General features: G+C 41.4%; 2 protein-coding genes across 3 annotated transcripts; both read left to right on the top strand.

Moving 5' to 3' along the window:
• Positions 1-2,804: 2,804 nt before the first annotated feature.
• LOC109890150 (sodium-coupled monocarboxylate transporter 1-like) lies at positions 2,805-12,757 on the top strand. Its single transcript, XM_020482114.2, has 15 exons — positions 2,805-3,793; positions 5,125-5,190; positions 5,421-5,472; positions 5,811-5,878; positions 6,136-6,290; positions 6,416-6,556; positions 6,669-6,798; positions 9,482-9,570; positions 9,831-9,943; positions 10,199-10,266; positions 10,361-10,447; positions 10,684-10,877; positions 11,123-11,232; positions 11,426-11,511; positions 11,674-12,757. Exons 1-15 carry the CDS (start codon positions 3,437-3,439, stop codon positions 11,797-11,799), a joined length of 1,842 nt encoding a protein of 613 aa, XP_020337703.1. The 5' UTR covers positions 2,805-3,436; the 3' UTR covers positions 11,800-12,757.
• A 526-nt stretch (positions 12,758-13,283) lies between these two features.
• si:ch211-105j21.9 (cell wall integrity and stress response component 2) lies at positions 13,284-21,066 on the top strand. Of its 2 annotated transcripts, XM_020482115.2 has the most exons (4): positions 13,284-13,396; positions 16,430-17,004; positions 17,112-17,267; positions 17,504-21,066. In XM_020482115.2, the coding sequence occupies exons 2-4, from the start codon at positions 16,443-16,445 to the stop codon at positions 17,749-17,751; spliced, it is 966 nt and encodes a 321-aa protein (XP_020337704.1). In that variant the 5' UTR covers positions 13,284-13,396; positions 16,430-16,442; the 3' UTR covers positions 17,752-21,066. The 2 variants fall into 2 exon arrangements, with proteins under 2 accessions (XP_020337704.1, XP_031680653.1); XM_031824793.1 differs by lacking the exon at positions 13,284-13,396 and having other exon boundaries at positions 15,909-17,004; positions 17,504-21,060.
• The last annotated feature ends 233 nt before the right edge of the window (positions 21,067-21,299 follow it).

Raw genomic sequence — 21,299 nt, forward strand, 5'->3', positions numbered from 1 at the left:
TTGATTGCCCCCCATCTATCTTCTGAGCTCGTGCTACTAGGTGACCTAAACTGCTTAAAACCGTGGCCATCCTGCAATCTAAGCTTGATGCCCTCAATCTCACACAAATGATCAATGAACCTACCAGGTACAACTCCAAATCTGTAAACATGGGCACCCTCATAGATGTCATTCTAACTAACTCACCCTCCAAATACACCTCTGTTGTTTTCAATCAAGATCACTGTCTCATTGCCTGCATCCGTAATGGGTCTGCGACCAAACGACCACCCCTCATCACTGTCAAACGCTCCCTAAAACACTTCTGCGAGCAGGCCTTTCTAATCGACAAGGCTGGGGTATCCTGGAATGACATTGACCTCATCTCGTCAGTAGAAGATGCCTGGCTATTCTTTAAAAGTGCTTTCCTCACTATCTTAAATAAGCATGCCCGATTCAAAAATGTAGAACTAGGAATAGATATAGTCATTGGTTCACTCCAGACCCGTCTGCCCTTGACCAGCACAAAAACATCCTGTGGCATTATGCATTAGCAACGAATAGCCCCAGTGATATGCAACTTTCACCACCAATAAATCCACTATAATTGAGAATTTCAAGAAGCATTTCTCTACGGCTGGCCATGCTTTCCACCTGGCTATCCCTGCCCGGCATCCTCCACAGCAACCCCACCAAAGCCCCCACCATTTCTCCTTCACCCAAAACCAGATAGCTGATGTTCTGAAAGAGCTGCAAAATCTGAACCCCTACAAATCAGCCGGGCTAGGCAATCTGGACCCTCTCTTTCTAAAATTATCTGCGAAATTGTTGCAACCCCTATTACTAGCCCAGGCTCTGTCGCAACCGGCCGCGACCGGGAGGTCCGTGGGGCGACGCACAATTGGCCTAGCGTCGTCCGGGTTAGGGAGGGCTTGGTCGGTAGTGATGTCCTTGTCTCATCGGGCACCAGTGAGTCCTGTGGCGGGCCGGGCGCAGTGCACGCTAGCCAAGGTTGCCAGGTGCACGGTGTACCCTCCGACACATTGGTGCGGCTGGCTTCCAGGTTGGATGCGCGCTGTGTTAAGAAGCAGTACGGCTGGTTGGGTTGTGTATCGGAGGACGCATGACTTTCAACCTTCGTCTCTCCCGAGCCCGCACGGGAGTTGTAGCGATGAGACAAGATAGTAGCTACTACAACAATTGGATACCACGAAATTGGGGAGAAAAAGGGGGGGAAAAAAAGAAAAGAAAAAAAAGGTCCTAAACGACATAACCGCCATCGATAAGAGACATTACTGTGGAGCCGTATTCATCGACCTGGCCAAGGCTTTCGACGACTGTCAATCACCACATTCTTATTGGCAGACTCGACAGCCTTGGATTCTCAAATGATTGCCTCGCCTGGTTTACCAAATACTTCTCTGATAGAGTTCAGTGTGTCAAATCGGAGGGCCTGTTGTCCGGACCTCTGGCAGTCTCTATGGGGGTGCCACAGGGTTCAAACCTTGGGCCGACTCTCTTCTCTGTATACATCAATGTATGTTGCTCTTGCTGCTGGTGATTCTCTGATACACCTCTACGCAGATGACACCATTCTGCATCCTTCTGGCCCCTCTTTGGACACTGTGTTAACTAACCTCCAGACGAGCTTCAATGCCATACAACTCTCCTACCGTGACCTCCGTGGCTCCAGCAGGTATATCTCACTGGTCACCCCCAAAGCCAATTCCTCCTTTGGTCGTCTTTCCTTCCAGTTCTCTGCTGCCAATGACTGGAACGAACTGAAAAAATCTCTGAAGCTGGAGACTCATATCTCCCTCACTAGGTTTAAGCACCAGCTGTCAGAGCAGCTCACAGATCACTGCACTTGAACATAGCGCATCTGTAAACAGCCAATCTATCTACCTACCTCATCCCTATACTGTATTCATTTATTAACTCCCTTATCTTACTTAATTTGTACTCACTGTATATAGACTTTTTGTTTTCTTTGTTCTACTGTATGTTTTGTTTATTCCATGTGTAACTCTGTGTTGTTGTATGTGTCAAATTGCTATGCTTTATCTTGGCCAGGTCACAGTTGCAAATGAGAACTTGTTCTCAAATAGCCTACCTGGTTAAATAAAGGTGAAATCAAAAAATAAAAAATCCCTGTATCTCATGGTCATGTAAGGTTGTAACTGAGTCCTTGAGTGATTCAGTATTCTTAATTTCCCCAAAAACTGGGCATTGTCTTCTATTTCAAAAAGTGCTCTCATCTAAATTTTTTTAACAATATACTGACTCATGCAATGGGATCGAATGACTCATCAATGGCTGATCAATGACTACATGTGTTGTTCTATCTCACAGCTGACTTAGCTTGTCTGGAAAGTCTAATCAGTCAAGTTTTAATGTCATGTTCACTAGTACAGGGTTGTAACTGCATTGTAAACTGCCTTTCTTGCAAGCTCTAAACCCAACAATGCAGTAATCAATATAATTGTGGTACTAAAAATAACATAAGGTAGAACAAAAACACACACAAATGATACAAAATATAATAAAAAAGTTTGGTCTTAGAGTCCATAAATATTGCAGGAGTTCTTGATGCGGATCCCATGTTTCGACAGTTACAACAGTGTCAGGCTGACAATGCATGGTGTTTTACCTCAATAATAAAACCAACAGTATATCTCTATTGAATGGTAGAGCAGCCGGCAGGCCAAACACACTTTATGAAGTCAGATATAAAGATTGTTCCATTTTACAATCTTGGAAGGCTGTATCTTGGAAGGCTGTGAATTCTGTATCTGTTGTCCTTGGGTGATGATTCATTAAAGTTGTATTTATGGTTAACCAGCACCAATAGTGTGTTCTTCCATGTTTTTGTCAGGACAAGGGGAGCACACAAGGAAGTCTTGCTAAACGGGAGGATGCTTTGCTAGTAGTTTTCAGCGTTGTTCAACATCAACAAGTAAGGAAGACTTATCACATAGGAATATTGGACATTAGTTCTTGGGATTCTAGGATGTTTGTAGAATGACATTTCTTTCCATTGTCGATGTCTATTGTAAATGTCAAATAACTGCAATAATTTCAACACTTAATCTGTATTGATACTGGCATTATTGAGGTGCATATATAGTTGACTGAGAATTTATGTGCTATTGGTTTGTTCTCTTGGAAGACTGAAAAACGGTTGGCCTCAATTTTAGTAAAAGTGTTTTATTTTAACATTCTTGATTTAACTTCGTGAAAGTTAAATAATTCTGTAATTCATATAACATTCATTTGATCAAATTTTAAATGGGAAAAATTGTGTGCATTGGAAAGAAAGGAAATTAAATATTAGCAACATTGCCTAACAATCAAACTGTAAGATCTAAGTTGCGAGCAGTGGGTGAAGGTGTTTAGATAGTAAAGGTGAGATAAGTGTCGGTCCCTGCCTGAGAGATCTCTTCTGGGCTCATTAACCATGACGATGGGCACAGGGGGCCCCGTGGCCTCGTTCTCTGTGTGGGACTATGTGGTATTTGTGGGCACAGTCCTGGGGGCAGCTGGCATTGGCCTGTTCCAAGCCATCCGGGGCCGCAAGAACAACAGCAGCGGTGAGTTCCTGCTGGGGGGCCGTCAGATGACAGCGGTGCCCGTTGCCATGTCCCTCACTGCCAGCTTCATGTCTGGCATCACCGTGATCGGCACACCAGCCGAAGCCTATCGGTTTGGGGCGGACTACTGGATCTTTGCCATCTCCTATGCCATCATGTCCATCATCACCGCCGAGATATTTGTCCCTCTCTTCTACCGCCTGGGCATCACCAGCACCTATGAGGTAAGGAGATATACCAGACAGTGTCAGACCCACTTGGGTCAAATACATTGTACTTTTGTGACCATTCCACTGGGTCTATTGTACCGGTCAAACAGCAAGTGCAATCAACGTGGATGGAGATAAAGTGAAGAGGAATAGGGGGAACTTGGGTAAGAGGTTAGGTGTAGGAATTAAGATGAATCAGTAGGGAGAGGTGTTGATGAGAGGGGTGTGCTCTAACATGTCTTTCCGTTGTAAGTTAACTAATGAGTCATCACTGATCCACGAAAGCAATCTAATCCAGGAGGGGTGTCTTCCTGTTACATCTGTCACATTCAGCATCTATGAGGACTAAATGTGTGACTAACTGCATTAAAAGTCCATACAATTATTTCCTTTGTTTTGACAAAGAAACCATTGATGACTTAATCAAAAATAACGTTGAGGCTTTAGGCTTGCAGATAATAATGATGATGATTCTAATTTGTGAAGCGCTTTTCTCAGACCCAAGGTGCAAACATTTTGCAATAAATAATAATAATAAAACCAATCCAGAACATAGAACACAGACAACAATCAAAGCTATATACAGGTGTCGGAAGATCCAGAGGACACAATAACAGAATTAGCTGAGGTCCTTGTAAGCTTTTCTGAACAGCACAGTCTTGAGCTATGCCTTAAAGTAGGAACGAGACTCTGCAGCCCTAATAGTGTCTGAAAGCTCTGTCACCCATAGTTTTTAGTCTGCTGCTGGGGTGCTGAAGGTAGACGGACCTGGAGGAGCGAGGGGTGCATGTGGGGTAGGAGGGTAGAATGAGGTACAAGAGATACTTGGGTCCAGAGTTGTGGGTAGGTGTGAACAGTCTATGCCACAGTCTTATGAAAAGTCTATGCATCTTTCATTATCATCACTTCCTGATTACCCAGATAACAATTCTATGGAGAAAGAACATTTTTGTAATGTTACCCGTAATGTTCCCCTGATGTTCGAGTGTTCAGTTTTCCATTAGTTAGGGGAACAATCTGTGTTAACAAAGAACTTCTGAGAACCCCTTTAGCAGATTTTGATGTCAGAGTTAGTCCCTTAATTTGAAACAGAACATACTCAGAACGTGGTTACCATGTTCTCAGAATATACAATATTAATGTTCTAGAAACATTTCGTGGGACGTTACAAGAAAATTAACGTGTTCAGTTTTCTGAGGGTTCGTGACCTAATGAGACACTTACGGGAACGTTCTCAAACAATTTGGGAACATGTTGTTGTTAGCTGGGTAGAAACAAATATTTACAAGTGTAAAAAGCCAATGAAATCAGGCCAGGTTTGACTAAAATGTTTATTTCCTCTGCAGTATCTGGAGATGCGCTTTAATAAGTTGATTCGGGTGATCGGGACATCCATGTACATCACACAAACGGTAAATATTCAGTTAACATCATGAAGATGGGATGAAAAGATAGGCAATACTTCCCCAAGGATTTGGTGGAAACAATAATATCTGTAATACTTTAACGACAAAAAATGTCCCTTTTTTCCATTGCCTGTTTTTCTGAAGCCATCTGGCCATCTCAGGTAAACATTCCACCTTTATGAATGTGCATCAAGTATATGTTTACATCAATCAACTAATTGCTGTGTTTCTTTCAGGCCCTGTACACTGGTATGGTCATATATGCGCCAGCTCTCGCACTCAATCAAAGTAAGTCATATGCAAAGTACCTCTGTAATGTCCCTTATCCAAACCACAATAATATTATATGCGCGTTGATCGAGGGTCTGACTGATTATACATCTTTAGCTAATTCAATTGGTCTATGATCTGATGATTGTGTTGTCTAATTGTTCATCAATTGATGCTATCAGCAACTCAAAAGAGAACATGCAGATATTGTTAGGTTAAGTGATATCATACATGATTCATATGTATATAGTTTAATCTCAAGGAAACAGTTGAAGAGTACTATTTGGACAAGTCATGTAAAGGGGTCTGTACCTCTGGGCATTTCAGTCACAGGGCTGAACTTCTGTGTGTTTCAGTCACAGGGATGAACCTCTGGGGAGTGCTGGTGGCCACTGGGGTGGTGTGCATCCTCTACTGTACCCTGGTCAGTGGCTCATCTCACACACTCCCAATCAGCAATCAACACCTTCCTGCTGTGACAATACACATGATCAAGGCCAGGAGTTTTTCCTGACCCCATGACATGACCGTGCAGGGAAAACTGTAACCCAGTTATGGGCAATTACTAGGGTCCAGGAAACACAACAGAACCTACACATGAACATACCTCTTTTGTGTACATGAGGTTATGGTACACGGTACATTCCTTCCCCTGACTCCATGTTGTATTGTGGTTCTCAGGGAGGTCTGAAAGCGGTGATATGGACAGACGTGTTTCAGATGGTGATCATGTTAGCAGGTTTCGTGGCTGTCATCGCAAGGGGGGCTGTCATCCAGGGGGGCCTGGGGAAGATCTGGGACGACTGCTACCAGGGAGGCAGGCTCAGCGCGTTTGAGTAAGTATAATGTCCACAAATGTCATGCAGGGATTGAATAGCTACAATGATACAAATTCATTACCAGCACAGTATGACCCCGCATAGTTTCCTGAGCGTTTTCAATTTAATACCTTCTAATGCAGTTTTGATCCAGACCCTTTGAAGCGTCACACCTTCTGGACGATCGTGGTTGGTGGCAGTGTAATGTGGGTGTCCATTTACTCCATCAACCAGTCACAGGTGCAGCGGTACATCTCTTGCAAAACCCTAACCCAAGCCAAACTGTAAGGTGCACTCCTACTTTCCACAATTTAGAACAATCATACAGGAAAAGCTGTGAAAGAAGAATAGCAATGTGAGTGTTTTTTCCATGTTTGCTTTCTTTAAAACCCCCAGGTCACTGTATGGAAATATAATTGGTCTCTGGTTGACTGTGAGCTTAGCAGTGTTCTCCGGCCTCACCATGTACTCCATTTACAAAGACTGTGATCCATTCACTAACGGTGATGTAGGGGCAGTTGATCAGGTAAGTAAGTGTAAGACAGCTATGGTTAATATAGGCATGGACGGCATATAAATTGCTGCACTAATATTAAGGAAGTCTCAAGGTTCTGCTCGCCTGAGTTAGAATATCTCATGATAAATTGTAGACCATACTTTTTACCAAGAGAGTTTACATCTATATTTTTTGTAGCAGTCTATTTACCACCACAAACCGATGCTGGCACTTAGACCATACTCAACAAGCTGTAAAGCCATAAGCCAACAAGAAAATGCTCTTCCAGAGGCAGAGCTCCTAGTGTCTGGTGATTTCAATGCAGGAAAACTGAAATCCGTTTTACATCATTTCTACCAGCATGTCAACTGTGCGACTAAAGGGGGAAAAAAAACTCTAGATGATCTTTACTCACACAGACATGCATACAAAGCTCTCCTTCGCCCCCCATTTGGCAAATCTGACGATGACTCTGTCCTCCAGATTCTTGCTTACATGCAAAGACTCAAACAGGAAGTACCAGTGACATGCTTAATTCGGAAGTGGTCAGATTAAGCAGATGTTCAATTACAGGACTGCTTTGCTAGCACAGACTGGAATATGTTCCGGGATTCATCCGATGGCATTGAGGAGTTTACCACATTAGTCACTGGCTTCATTACTAAGTGCATCGACAACGTCTTCCCCCCAGTGACCGTACATACATATCCCAACCAGAAGCCATGGACTAAAGGCAATATCCACACTGACATAAAGGCTAGAGCTGCCGCTTGAAAGGAGCGGGACACTAACTCGGACGCTTATAAGAAATCCTGCTACGCCCTCCAAGGAACCATCAAACAGGCAAAGCGTCAATACAGGACTAAGACAAAATCCTACTACACAGGCTCTGATGCTCGTCGGATGTGGCAGGGCTTGCAAATTATCATGGATTAAAAAGGGAAACATAGCCACGAGCTGCAAAGCGACATGGGCCTACCAAATGAGGGAAATGCCTTCTATGCTCACTTCGAGGCAAACAACACTGAACCATGCGTGAGAGCACCAGCTGTTCCGGAAGACTGTGAGATCACTCTCTCCGAAGCCGGTGTGAATAAGACCTTTAACAGATTAACATTCAAAATATGGCAGGGCCAGACAGATTACCAGGACACGTACTCAGAGCATGCACTGACCAGTTGCGAAGTGTCTTCACTGACATTTTCAACCTCTCCCTGACCCAGTTTGTAATACCTACATGTTTCCAGACATATCTACCACGCTGACCCTCAACACGTGGGCCCCTCAGGGGTGTGTGCTTAGTCCCCTTCTGTACTCCCTGTTCACCCACGACTGCATGGCTTTGCATGACTGTAACACCAACATTAAGTTTGCCGACGACACAACGGTGGTGGGCCTGATAGCCAATGATGAGGAGACAGCCTGTAGGGATGATGTTAGAGACGTGGCAGTGTGGTGCTAGGACAACAACCTCTCCCTCAACGTCAGCAAGACAAAAAAGCTGTTAGCAAGACAAAAAAGATACAGAGAAAGGAGGGCCCGAGCACGCCCCCATTCACATCTACGGGCCTGTTGTGGAGCATGTCAGAGCTTCAAGTTCCTCAGTCGGCACATCACTAAGGATCTATCATGGTCAAAGCACACCAACACAATCTTGAAGAGGGCATGGCAATGCCTCTTCCCATGTCGGGAGGCTGAAAAGATTTGGCATGGGCCCTCAGATCCTTAAAAAGTTAAATGGCTGCACCATCGAGAGCATCTTGACTGGCTGCATTTATCAAGGCACAAGGTGAGACCCAGATGCAGACACAGGAGGCAGCCCTTCCAAAAGGCCCTGTACCAACTCCTCATCTCTCCTAATGGTGGCTCCCTGCAGGGAGACAGCATGGCAGAGCTAATCCAAGTCTGCTGGGTCTGTCATGGCCAGTTCGTACTATCAAGCCACAAGGCGAGACCATGATGCAGACACAGGAGGCAAATGGTTGGAGTCTTACTATGTTTAATAATCTAAAGGGGTAGGCAAGAGAATAGTCGTGGAAAGGCAAAAAGGTCAAGACCAGATCAGGGTCCAGGAGGTACAGAGTGGCAGACAGGCTCGTTGTCAAGGCAGGCAGAATGGTCAGGCAGGCGGGTACATTATTTTTTACTCCCTATATATAGCCATGTTATTTTCTACTCTCTATATATAGCCATGTTATTTTCTACTTCCTATATAAAGCCATGTTATTTTCTACTCTCTATATATAGCCATGTTATTTTCTACTCCCTATATATAGCCATGTTATTTTCTACTCTCTATATATAGCCATGTTATTTTCTACTCCCTATATATAGCCATGTTATTTTCTACTCCCTATATAAAGCACTGTTATGTTATACTCCCTATATATAACCATGTTATTTCCTACTCCCTATATAAAGCTGTTATTTTCTACTCCCTATATATAGCCATGTTATTCACTGTGTCACTATTTTTTTTCTTCTTCTCTTTAACTCTGCATTATTGGAAAAGGACCCATAAGTAAACATTTCATTGTTAGTCTACACCTGTTGTCTACAAACCATGTGACAAATTAAATGTGATTAGATTTGAATTTGATTTGTCTATGGCAGTGTTATCAAATGTTGAAACTGACCAGTGTGTGTGTGTGTGTGTGTGTGTGTGTGTGTGTGTGTGTGTGTGCGTGTGTGTGTGTGTGTTTGTGTAAACAAGCTGCTTCCTTACCTGGTGATGGACATTCTGGCAGCCTATCCTGGAGTCCCTGGATTGTTTGTGTCTGCAGCATACAGTGGCACCCTAAGGTGAGAATACTCCCAAGGGGAACCCAAATAGAGAAGGTTTGGTCACACAAATGTTCTAGGTGGAAAAGGTCTAGATGGATATTTAAATTGATTGGCATAGTAAGAAAACCCAACCTCACGACCCCCTACCCCGTCCTGGGTCCAAACACAAGCGGTATTCCACTACTAACCTATCAATGAATGTGTTTAACTATGAATTCCCTGCAGACAAAGGACATTCTTTCTCTTCCCCTCATCTATTGCCATTGTGTCTGTTTCAGTACTGTGTCCTCCAGCATCAATGCGCTGGTGGCTGTCACTGTGGAGGACTTCGTCAGGCCAGTGTGGAAAAACCTGACAGAGAAACAGGTGTCCTGGATCAACATGGGCCTCAGTGAGTTTCACACAAAACAATAACAATCTGACAAAATGTCATGACCGCCACAGCCCTATGTAAGAGTTTCAAAATGACATGTGGGTTCATTCAAATAATGCTGTGATACAAATATAGAAGGTCAGTTAGAATCTTTCTTTAGTATGTTCATTATATTTCATTATATGTTGTTACTTTACATGTAAATATATTCTTAATCATCATATGTTCATCATACGTTTATGGAATATTTAATTATCTTTGGACATATTCCAGGTATTTTCTTCGGGTTTTTGTGCATTGGGATGGCTGCAATAGCTTCACTGATGGGAAGCATTTTGCAGGTAGGAAAAACAATCAGATGTGGCTCTGTAGCACCACCTGCTGTCTGGTAGTCATCCCCTCAACTTTATGTTTCTAACAGTTGTCTCTTTTCAGGCAGCACTGTCCATATTTGGAATGATAAGTGGACCTCTTCTTGGACTTTACGTACTAGGCATGTTCTGGCGCACAGCAAACTCAACAGTAGGCATCCCCCGATCTCATTCATATCAATCATCATTCATACTCAAAGTGATTAACTCATTACTCAAAGAGAAATCAACATCTGTAAACACTATAAAAGTCCTGACATAAAAATCAATATTGTGTTGTTAAATACAACAACGTCAAAGGTTAGGCAATATAAAAATGTATGTGCGGTATCTCTATAGGTAAGACAGTACTGAGACTGCTTCCTTATGCTTCCTTATGCCCTGCAGGGGGGACTCACAGGACTGATTGTGGGCCTTGTTATTACACTGTGGGTAGGGTTTGGAGCGCAGATATACCCACCCCTAGCTGATAAGACCAACCCCCTGCCAATCAGTGTGGCAGGCTGTAACCGCACACAGGACCTGAACTACACCACCCTGGCCCCATGGACCGGGGCAGTAACACTGACCCCTCTGCCTGAGTGAGTTACTCACAGTCACTTTATAACCAATGTCTCCAAAGTCCCCTATTCCCCATATAGTGCACTACCTTTGACCAGTCCGATGGTGCTTATAGCTATGGGTTAGCAGCCTTGTTAAATCAGCCTGACCTTGCTAGCTTACATCCTGTGTCACCGAAAGGAATCTGATTTCACGAGGCTAATGTGTTAGGGGGGCTGAGATAAAGTTGCTCAGGTATGTCTCTCTCTCTCTCTTGTTGTTACAGTGACCGGCCAGCTCTGGCAGACTCATGGTACTCCCTGTCCTACTTGTACTTCTGTCTCCTGGGCAGTCTGGTGACTGTGATCGTGGGCCTGGTGGTAAGCGCTATCACAGGTGAGGACACCTCCTTTAGCGCTAACCCTAACAGAATAGTGCATGTTATGAGTTATGTTTTGACATCATGACCCGACGAGGAGTTTAGTTTCGGAAAAACTCCTAGCCCTAAGTATAATGACTTAGGCTCATTCAAATTGATACTGGATGCATTTATTTAAGCCAGACATCTCCTTGTGTCGTGTCTTTCCAGGTGGTTGCAAGCAGGAGAATCTACGCTTGGATCTCTTTGTAAGGAGACGTGATCTATTCTGCGCTGGCTGTGGCAAGGACTCAGAGGTAAAGCCTCTTCCTCCAACCCTCTCTCTCTTCCTCCATCTCTCTATCTCTCTCTCTCTCTCTCATACTGTAGGCCTACATCTGTATTGAATGTTCTGCGGCTGTGTCTATCTGTCTGTGTGTTAACTGGCTCCTGGTGTGGTCTTTGTGTTTCTTCCACAGGCATTAGACTCTGAGATAAATGAAAAGGCTGGATCGGAGCTGAAGAATGGATCAAACAACGCTGGATTCAAAGACTCTCAGTTTAACATTGTGGATAAGGATGTGGAAAAGGTCACTAAAATGTGATGCTGTCACCAAGCTAAATACACTCTGTCAACTGGAGTGCTCCAAGAGAACGATTGTCCTCTCACATTTCCATTCTAGTTTTATTGTAATGAAATTCTTTGCTAAGAAAGGAAGCCCAAGTGTGTAATTACGCAGATGAAGTCCCTAATCAGCAAATGTGTGTGAAGAACAAGAACAAAGGACTAGCATTACTAACCTCATATTCAACAGTGTCAAAATGAACCGTGGGTTCGACAAAACAGTCATGTTATTTTTATGTATTTATTTGAACTCAGCTGGGCTTTCAATTTCTTGCTGTCGAGAGTTGTAATAGTAGAGAATGCACAAGGCACCAATTCAAAATGTGTTAGTGTATGGGCAGTTTTCCTCTTGCTATGTCACTCACTGACAGACTTTAAAGAGCTATTTATAACCTGTCCAAAATGTCCAGTTGATCAACTAGGTAGCCTATGGTAGCTAGGTAGGTATGTTAGGCTAACCAGCTATCTTATAGTTGTAGTTATCATGGCCAGATGAATTGATCAGGGACCTCAACCCCAAAGCGGCCTCTTTTGTTTTTGTTGAGTCACTAAAGTATCATGTGAACACACATATGACATGGCAAAATGTCTATAATTGGAGGAAATTAGCTTTAAAACTGCAACAACAACAACAACAACAATAAATCGCCTACAAGAGGGTGTGAACAGTTTGGGGTCCATGGGTTGTGAGGTGGGGGTTTATGACTTGTCAACATTGTGTTAAGATTATAGATAAAATAGGTTTAATTAAAAATACATAAATGAAAATGTACATCTATCCTACTTGTCACTACAAATAATGGACTTGTAATATGAGCATATGCAGTTGAGATGTGATCATGTTTATTTTGTGTTTTACAGCCCTTTAGGCTGATACAATACATTTGACTGTATATTCATTTTGTGGCTATAAAGATTGTGCTGAAATGTATACCGAGTTAGCTTGCTGTGATTGTTCTTTTTGGGATTTCTTTCATTGTCAAGTTGTTTTTATAAACATGCTTGGTAAAGGGCAATGAGCTAGACACAAATGCATGCTTAATTCTATACAGGTTTGGAGTGCAACAGTTATACTGTATCTTGTATACATCACATGCATCTTTACCAAGGTGACCATATTCATTAACCACAAACAACTGTACGCTACTAACATACTACTTCAATTTGTTTTCCTGGGGCAAATACCCAGGTTCACATACAGTTAACATGCAGTAGACAAAGCGATTTGTGCAGCCTACCATACACAAACATCCCAAAAAAGGTAGAGAAAACATTTTCTTCCCTTTCTTACCTCTCCGGAACACTGGTTTTAATAATAACTTAAAAGATAACGTATCTGCAAAAAGTTCTGATTTGTTGACTGTAAGCCTACATGTAAAGAGTTCTTCTGACTAATGACCAGGTCTCCTTGCCAACCAGCAGACAATAGAGGAAGTGAACACAGAAGGGGACCGCCCACTTCACATTTCACTGGGCCATGAAAGCAAGCCTTCGGCTCTCTGTGGTCTGTAGGGAGTGGAGAACAAAGCAATAAACCAAGTTCCTGGTTTCACTCTCACGGGTGCTGGCTGTGTAAGGTGAGCTAAAACTATTTTCTGAATGTTAACTGTGAAAATAAAATGGTAGGGTATAGGGAAGGTCAAAAACACAGTCGAAAGATAGCGTATTAATGAAACACCATATGTGCTTAATATTTCAGTTGCCCTCTACTTAGTTTCAGAAGGCAGGTGCATTGGTATTGTTCCGGTTCCAACCACATTTTATTGTCGTGCACGCATACTGTATTTTGCAGATGTTATTGCAGGTGCAGCGAAATGCTTATGTTTCTAGCTTCGTCAGTGCAGTATACATAACACTAATTTAAATGAAGAAATATCAGAACGAGCAATGTCAGAGACCGGAATATATATATATATATATATATATATATATATATATATATATATATATATATATATATATATAGAACTTTTGAACAGTAGTGTATATATATTATAAACAGTAGTAAAAAATGGTAGGGTGATGGAGGAGTGATGGTTGCTGATAATGGGCCTCTGTAAGCCTATGTAGATATTCCATAGAAAAATCAGTAGTTTCCAGCTACAATAGTCATTTACAACATTAACAATGTCTATACTGTATTTCTGATCAATTTTATGTTATTTTAATGGCCACATTTTTTTGCTTTTCTTTAAAAAAACAAGGACATTTCTAAGTGACTTAAAATGTCCTTGTTTTTTTTCTTTAAAAAGCAAAATTTTTGTCCATTAAAATAACATAACATTTATCTTAAATACAGTATAGACATTGTTAATGTTGTAAATGACTATTGTAGCTGGAAACGACAGATTTTTTAATGGAATATCTACATAGGCGTACAGAGGCCCATTATCAGCAACCATCACTCCTGTGTTCCAATGACAGACGCCTCACAAGTCCTCAACTGGCAGCTTCATTAAATAGTACCCGCAAAACACAAGTCTCAACGTCAAAAGTGAAGAGACAATTCCAGGATGCTGGCCTTCTAGGCAGAGTTGCAAAGAAAAAGCCATATCTCTGTCCAGTGTCTGTGTTATTTTGCCCATTTTAATCATTTTTTTATTGGCTTATCTGAGATATGTATTTTTCTTTGCATCTCTGCCTAGAAGGCCAGCATCCCGGAGTTGCCTCTTCACTGTTGACGTTGAGACTGGTATATATATATATATATATCGTATGTATATAATGGTGTGTATGGGCAGTATATGAATAGGAAAGGTGTGTGCATCAGTAGGTATATAGGATGAGCCTTGACTGGAATACAGTATATACATATGAAGTAGGTAAAACGGTATGTAGACATTATTAAAGTACGCAGTGTTCAATGACTATGTACATAGGGCAACAGTCTCTAAGGTGAAGGATTGGTGGTAGCCGGCTAGTAAGTGACTAAGTTCAGGGCAGGGTACTGCGCGGAGACCGGCTAGTGGTGATAGAAGCTGTTTTTTAGTCTCTATGTCCCAGCTTTGATGCACCTGTACTGTCTCCGTCTTCTAGATGGTAGTTTTTTTTTTATACTGTAGACTCTCGTTTAGTTATTATGATGCTAATTCTTTAGTGGGCTGAAAGAGGTGCGATTCTGCCTACCTCGGTCAAATACACATGTGCTGTAACATTTTGCCAATACAAAGGCTATCATACACAGCAGGACTACCTGAATACAATGACAAAACATGGGTCGTGACCAACGTTTCCTCCAAAATACCCGCGTACAGTAACCCGTGACTGCTGCGCAGCTCCCCTGGGACTACTGCGCAGAAGAAATACTCTTATCAGTCCACTAAGAGAAGAACGAGATTGAATTTCGCTCAACTTTCTAGAGTTTTCCATGTTAGTTAACACTATCAGCGTTTGCGTTACTGTGGAAATTGTGATCGAATCAACGCAATATTAGCCACTTTCAATGCAACATACAGAAACAAAACGAACAATATTGCATTGTAGGCAGAACGCAACAGAGTAGGATTCTATTGCATTGACAGGCATGGTCTCATCCCGTAAAGTACGCAGACCGGTGCGGCATAACCAATCAGAGCTGCAGTAAAGCCTATATGCAAATAGACCATTGCCATATATGGATCCATGCCATTTGCTTTGATCTGGACTTTACAGCTGTGGTCGAGAGTAGATGTGCTTCTTTTGCGATTAAAGCAAGAGCTGCATGTGGCCACCTGTGCACATTTTTGTTCATATCCTTTGCTAGTTTGTTATTAGCCCAGTTATAGATAATGTGTAGTCAGCAATAGGGGAGTGATCTTTTCCTACAAGAGCCCAACATGTGTACCTTTTCTAGACATTTTTGAAAAGTGAGTCAGATAAAGAGCTTTTTTTATGTGTTAAAGGGGCAGTGTTGTATTTTGAGACAGGCTTGAATAAGCTAAGTAGCCAGTAGGCAGAGGTTAGCATAATTTGTCTGATTCTCTGTAATAATAGTATGGGAATAGCAACGCATGTTATTTTGTAAAGTGGTTTCTTGCATCAAACAACCTCATTTTCAGTCACCTTCTTCTCTGAAGGACAAGTGGATAAACAGGTTAATGTCGAGCCCTGCCTGTTTTTTTTTTCTTCAAAAGTCTCATGTAGGCCTACATTGAAAACCACACATTGGCTGCTACTGTAGGCCGAATGATAGAACAGTTGTCTACATGTTAAAATGTTATGGGATGCATTTTGTCCATTGTTTTTGATGGTAGGCCACCCTGGTAGGCCTACATTATGATCAAATAGCCACAGTAGCCTACTTGGCCACTGTAACTTGCGGGTATAGCCTCAGTGGTCCAAGTAAACGCGCGCTGGAAGTTGCACATAATTTTCACAACATTCGAGCTCAGCAGACCAGAAATTTGCTCAATGCCTAAAACATTTTAAGAGAACATTGGTTGTGACTCATATGTATGGTATCCTTTGGGACTGTGAAAAAATAGAACAAGTACAGGCTTGTGTTGTTTCTATATTAGAACACACAGCCTGAGGGACTTTAAGATATGGTTGGTCAACACTGTATACACAGCTGTTTTTTTTTGGGGGGGGGATCCTTATAATACATGTCTTTATTATGTTGTTCATTATAGGACCAAAGAGAACATGATGGCTATTGATCACAGACTTTCTCTACCCCTGGCAAGTTTTATTATGGCCATTTCCTTGACTACAACTACAACTCTGACAAGCTCTTCTGAGAGAGGAAATAATGCCACTGTCGCAAATATCCGTTTGGTTACTGCAATCACAGAGACAATGGCGCCAAACCAGACCTACACCACAGCCATGTCAACTCCTTCAAATGTCACTGTTGACGGTGCTCTCTCTACTACAAGTTACCATAACTCAAGTCAGAACAGCACTGGAACAACAACTCACAATGCTGTGCAGGACAACTCAACAACCACAACAGCACTGGCTGTGAGCTCAAACACAACCACTGAGGCAACACCATCAGCTTTGGCCCCTACTGCTAATGCTACATCTGCAGACATTACTGTCCCAGGTATTGTCCCCTCCACTGCACCAACCACCCAAGCAGCCAAGACCACTGAAAACCAAAGCAGTACATCAAATATCCCACCACAACAATCCACTAAGAATCTTCCTCAAACCACAAATGCCGCCATGTCGATGACAACCGCAACACATAATGTGACACAAGGTAACTGCTGCTGGTTGATATGTCTGTCTTTAAAGATGATTAGTTATTATGCAACACAAATGTAAGTGAATTTCAATTATTCACATCTTTCCTGGTTTATTCAACAGGTTTTGGACTAGACAATTCAGAAAAAGGCATGACGGTTTTCTTCAGTGTTGTGCTTGGGGTGTTTGTTTTGGGAATATTTATGTACACGTTGAATAGATGGAACCAGATGAGGCAATACTCACATCGACCTCTCTATAACAACTCTGAGGCCGAAGGTAAGAGAATTCATACATCATGTTGTCATTAGATCTTTCTCCAATATCTCAAATGCATTTTTGTCAGTCTCACTAAGATGTAGACACATTGACAGTGCATGCAGGCTCCAATTAGATAATACATGAGTTTCATTCTTGTGTAGTACATCAATATATGTTTTATTACAGCTGACACATTTGTGCTACTGTAGTGAATGTTACATTGGTTCTTACAGCTCTCCTCAATTAATTTTCAGTGGGTGGATCCCTAGCAGCAGACGACACACTTGTAATTTCAGGAGGACTCTACGATGGTTCACAAATCTATAATCCAACTATGACAACTACTGATATGACGGAGGATGAGTTCAATTTTGATAACCGTCTACATGTGTCCCAGCGATCACAGTTCCGCCTGGAGTTCTTAACTGAAGAACGAGAGAGCTCCCCAGGCTATGAGGCCTCTACCTTTCATACTTTTCAGCCAATTGATGATGATTTTTAATGTCAAATCTAGCTTCTTTTTTTTCTTTTTTTTACTCCAGTTTGTAAATGGTGTCCAAACTAGCCAATGGGCTTTTTTTAACATCACTTTAACAATTGCATTGTTTATACTGTTGAAGTCGGAAGTTTACATACACTTAGGTTGGAGTCATTAAAACTTTTTCAACCACTCCACAAATTTCTTGTTAACAAACTATAGTTTTGGAAGTTGGTTAGAACATGTACTTTGTGCATGACACAAGTCATTTTTCCAACAATTGTTTACAGACAAATTATTTCACTTATAATTCACTGTATCACAATTCCAGTGGGTCAGAAGTTTACATACACTAATTTGACTGTGCCTTTAAACAGCTTGGAAAAATTCCAGAAAATGATGTCATGGCTTTAGAAGCTTCTGATAGGCTAATTGACATCATTTGAGTCAATTGGAGGTGTACCTGTTGAGGTATTTCAAGGCCTACCTTCAAACTCAGTGCCTCTTTGCTTAACATCATGGGAAATGTAAAAGAAATCAGCCAGGACCTTGTGAAGATGCTGGAGGAAACAGGCACAAAAGTATCTGTAGCCACAGTAAAACGAGTCCTATGTCGACATAACCTGAAAGGCTGCTCAGCAAGGAAGAAGCCACTGCTCCGAAACCGCAATTAAAAGCCAGACTATGGTTTGCAACTGCACATGGAGACAAAGATCGTACTTTTTGGAGAAATGTCCTCTTGTCTGATGAAACAAAAATATATCTTTTGGCCATAATGACCATCATTATGTTTGGTGGAAAAAGGGGGAGGCTTGCAAGCTGAAGAACACCATCCCAACCAATAAGCACATGTTGTGGGGGTGCTTTGCTGCAGGAGGGACAGGTGCACTTCACAAAATATATGGCAACATCTCAAGACATCAGTCAGGAAGTTAAAGCTTGGTCGCAAATGGGTCTTCCAAATGGACAATGACCCCAAGCATACTTCCAAAGTTGTGGCAAAATGGCTTAAGGACAACAAAGTCAAGGTATTGGAGTGGCTATCACAAAGCCCTGACCTCAATTATATATAAAATCTGTGGCCAGAAATGAAAAAGTGTGCGCGAGCAAGGAGGCCTACAAACCTGACCCGGTTACACTAGCGCTATCAGGAGAAATGGGCCAACATTCACCCAACTTATTGTGGGAAGCTTGTGGAAGGCTACCCGAAACATTTGACCCAAGCTAAACAATTTAAAGGCAATGCTACCAAATACTAATTGAGTGTATGCAAACTTCTGACCCACTGGGAATGTGATGAAAGAAAACAAATCTGAAAAATAATTCTCTCTACTATTATTCTGGCATTTCGCATTCTTAAAATAAAGTGGTGGTCCTAAGTGACCTAAAACAGGGAATATTTACTAGGATTAAATGTCAGGAATTGTGAAAAACTGAGGTTAAATGTATTTGTGCATGTAAACTTCATACTTCAAAAATTGTATTTTTTCTTCTTAGTACTTTTTTCAACCTACCATTCCATCCCTACCCTAATTGGATACAGCTAATGGATAACAATACTTATACCGCTACTTACAGTTATTTCGCTCTATGATACCTGTAGTAAAATAATTATATATATATTCCTAACTTCCTCTTTCTTCAAGTGTTGGATTTTCACCCACAGCGGCCAATCCATTATTCATTCTGATCTTAACTCCAACCCTCCGATGTCCACAGATTAACCCATCTTTACCAGTATAATGCCATTTTTCTATTTTCTTTTACAATACATCCCTTCATTTTACGATGATGTCTTACGAGGGTCCTGAACCTCCCTAATTTAAGATTTCTACAGATATTGCCCTAAAAATGTACTGTATACTTTACCTAGGAGTATAATGATATTTCGCATTGACTGATTGTGGTTTTTCAGATCCCCTAACAATGCAGGTTGCAGGTCCTGCTGAACACAGGCATTAAGACTGAACAACCATTCCTGGGCCTGACTCCAAAGTCGAGCCACCAATGGACTGTACCATAAAATATGTTCTATTGATTCTGTGTACTCATGACAGTCTGCACAAAGCTGACTGTTCAATGCCCAATATATTGAGCATTCATTTTGTAGCAAGTATTTTATACTATAGCTTAAATTTAAAATAATTGATTGAAGTGTCAATTGTTGTTTTATATATCAATTCATAGATCCGATGCCAAGGTATTGAGCCATCAAAAGCCTGTTCTCATATGACTTGAATTTTATACGGTATTGCTGTCAAACGCTTTGACTGATACATTTTTCGATTTACACTACTCATTTTAAACCATTTATGATTTTGAATGGGTGGCAGACAGATTAATTCTTTAATTTCTTCAAAAAGTAATGGTCTCTTCCCATTTTGTGGCAGTGATGCAATGAGTTGGTTATAATTTTTGGATTGAGCATATACCTCCATACACTGTTGTTAGTATGCCTGTGTGACATAAGTTTACAATTTTTTTCATTATTTTTTTCTGTATCAGTAAATTGGAGTTAATATTATTATATTATTATTATATTATTTGCTGTAAAATTAGATCTTCCTTTTCTGGAGGATGGAATTGAAATTGTAGCCAACTCTGTAAAAAGGAGGATACTTGAAACGGATTGTACACTAAGTGTACAAAACATGAGGAACATTTGCTTTCTCCGTGACAGTCTGACCAGATGAATCCAGGTTAAAGTTATGATCCCTTATTAATGTCACCTGTTAAATCCACAGGTTAAAGAAGGATTGTTAAGATTTGAGACATGGATTGTGTGTGTGTGCCATTTAGAGGGTGAATGGGCAAGACAAAAATTTAAATGCCTTTGAATGGGTTATAGTAGTAGGTCCCAGGCAAACTAGTTTGAGTGTGTCAAGAACTGCAACGCTTCTGGGTTTTTCATGCTCCACAGTTTCCCGTGTGTAACTAGAATGGTCCACAACCCAAAGGACATCTATCCAAGTTGACACAACTGTTGGAAGCATTGGAGTAAACATGGGCCAGCATCCCTATGGAATGCTTTCGACCAACTTGTAGAGTCCATGCCCGACGAATTGAGACTGTTCTTAGGACAAAAGGGGTTGAAACTCAATATTATGAAGGTGTTCCTTATGTTTTCTACACTCAGTGTTTATACAGTGCATTCGGAAAGTATTCAGACCCCTTCACTTTTTACACATTTTGTTACTTTACAGCCTTATACTAAATTTGATTAAATATGTTTTTTCCCTCATCAATCTACACACCATACCCAATAATGACAAAGTGAAAAAAGGTTTTTAGAAATGTTTGTAAATGTATTCAAAATAAAAAACAGAAATACCTTATTTACATAAGTATTCAGCCTCTTTGCTATGAGACTCAATTGAGCTCCGGTGCATCCTGTTTCCATTGATCATCCTTGAGATGTTTCTACAACTTGACTGGAATCCACCTGTGGTATGTTAAATTGATTGATTTGGAAAGGCACAAACCTGTCTATTTTAGGTCCCACAGTTGACAGTGCATGCCAGACCAAAAACCAAGCCATGATGTCGAAAGGAATTGTCTGTCGATGTCACACC

This window comes from Oncorhynchus kisutch, linkage group LG5 (genome assembly GCF_002021735.2).
Source record: "Oncorhynchus kisutch isolate 150728-3 linkage group LG5, Okis_V2, whole genome shotgun sequence".
Lineage (NCBI taxonomy): Eukaryota > Metazoa > Chordata > Actinopteri > Salmoniformes > Salmonidae > Oncorhynchus > Oncorhynchus kisutch.

What these genes read in the sequence shown, in the direction of transcription:
- si:ch211-105j21.9 (XM_020482115.2), top strand. Translation starts at nt 16,443, where the DNA reads ATGATGGCTATTGATCACAGACTTTCTCTACCCCTGGCAAGTTTTATT. An exon ending in AACACATAATGTGACACAAG is followed by an intron (nt 17,005 to 17,111) that starts GTAACTGCTGCT and finishes TTTATTCAACAG; the next exon opens with GTTTTGGACTAGACAATTCA. An exon ending in TAACAACTCTGAGGCCGAAG is followed by an intron (nt 17,268 to 17,503) that starts GTAAGAGAATTC and finishes ATTAATTTTCAG; the next exon opens with TGGGTGGATCCCTAGCAGCA.
- LOC109890150 (XM_020482114.2), top strand. Translation starts at nt 3,437, where the DNA reads ATGACGATGGGCACAGGGGGCCCCGTGGCCTCGTTCTCTGTGTGGGAC. An exon ending in GCATACAGTGGCACCCTAAG is followed by an intron (nt 9,571 to 9,830) that starts GTGAGAATACTC and finishes TGTCTGTTTCAG; the next exon opens with TACTGTGTCCTCCAGCATCA. An exon ending in CTGGATCAACATGGGCCTCA is followed by an intron (nt 9,944 to 10,198) that starts GTGAGTTTCACA and finishes GACATATTCCAG; the next exon opens with GTATTTTCTTCGGGTTTTTG.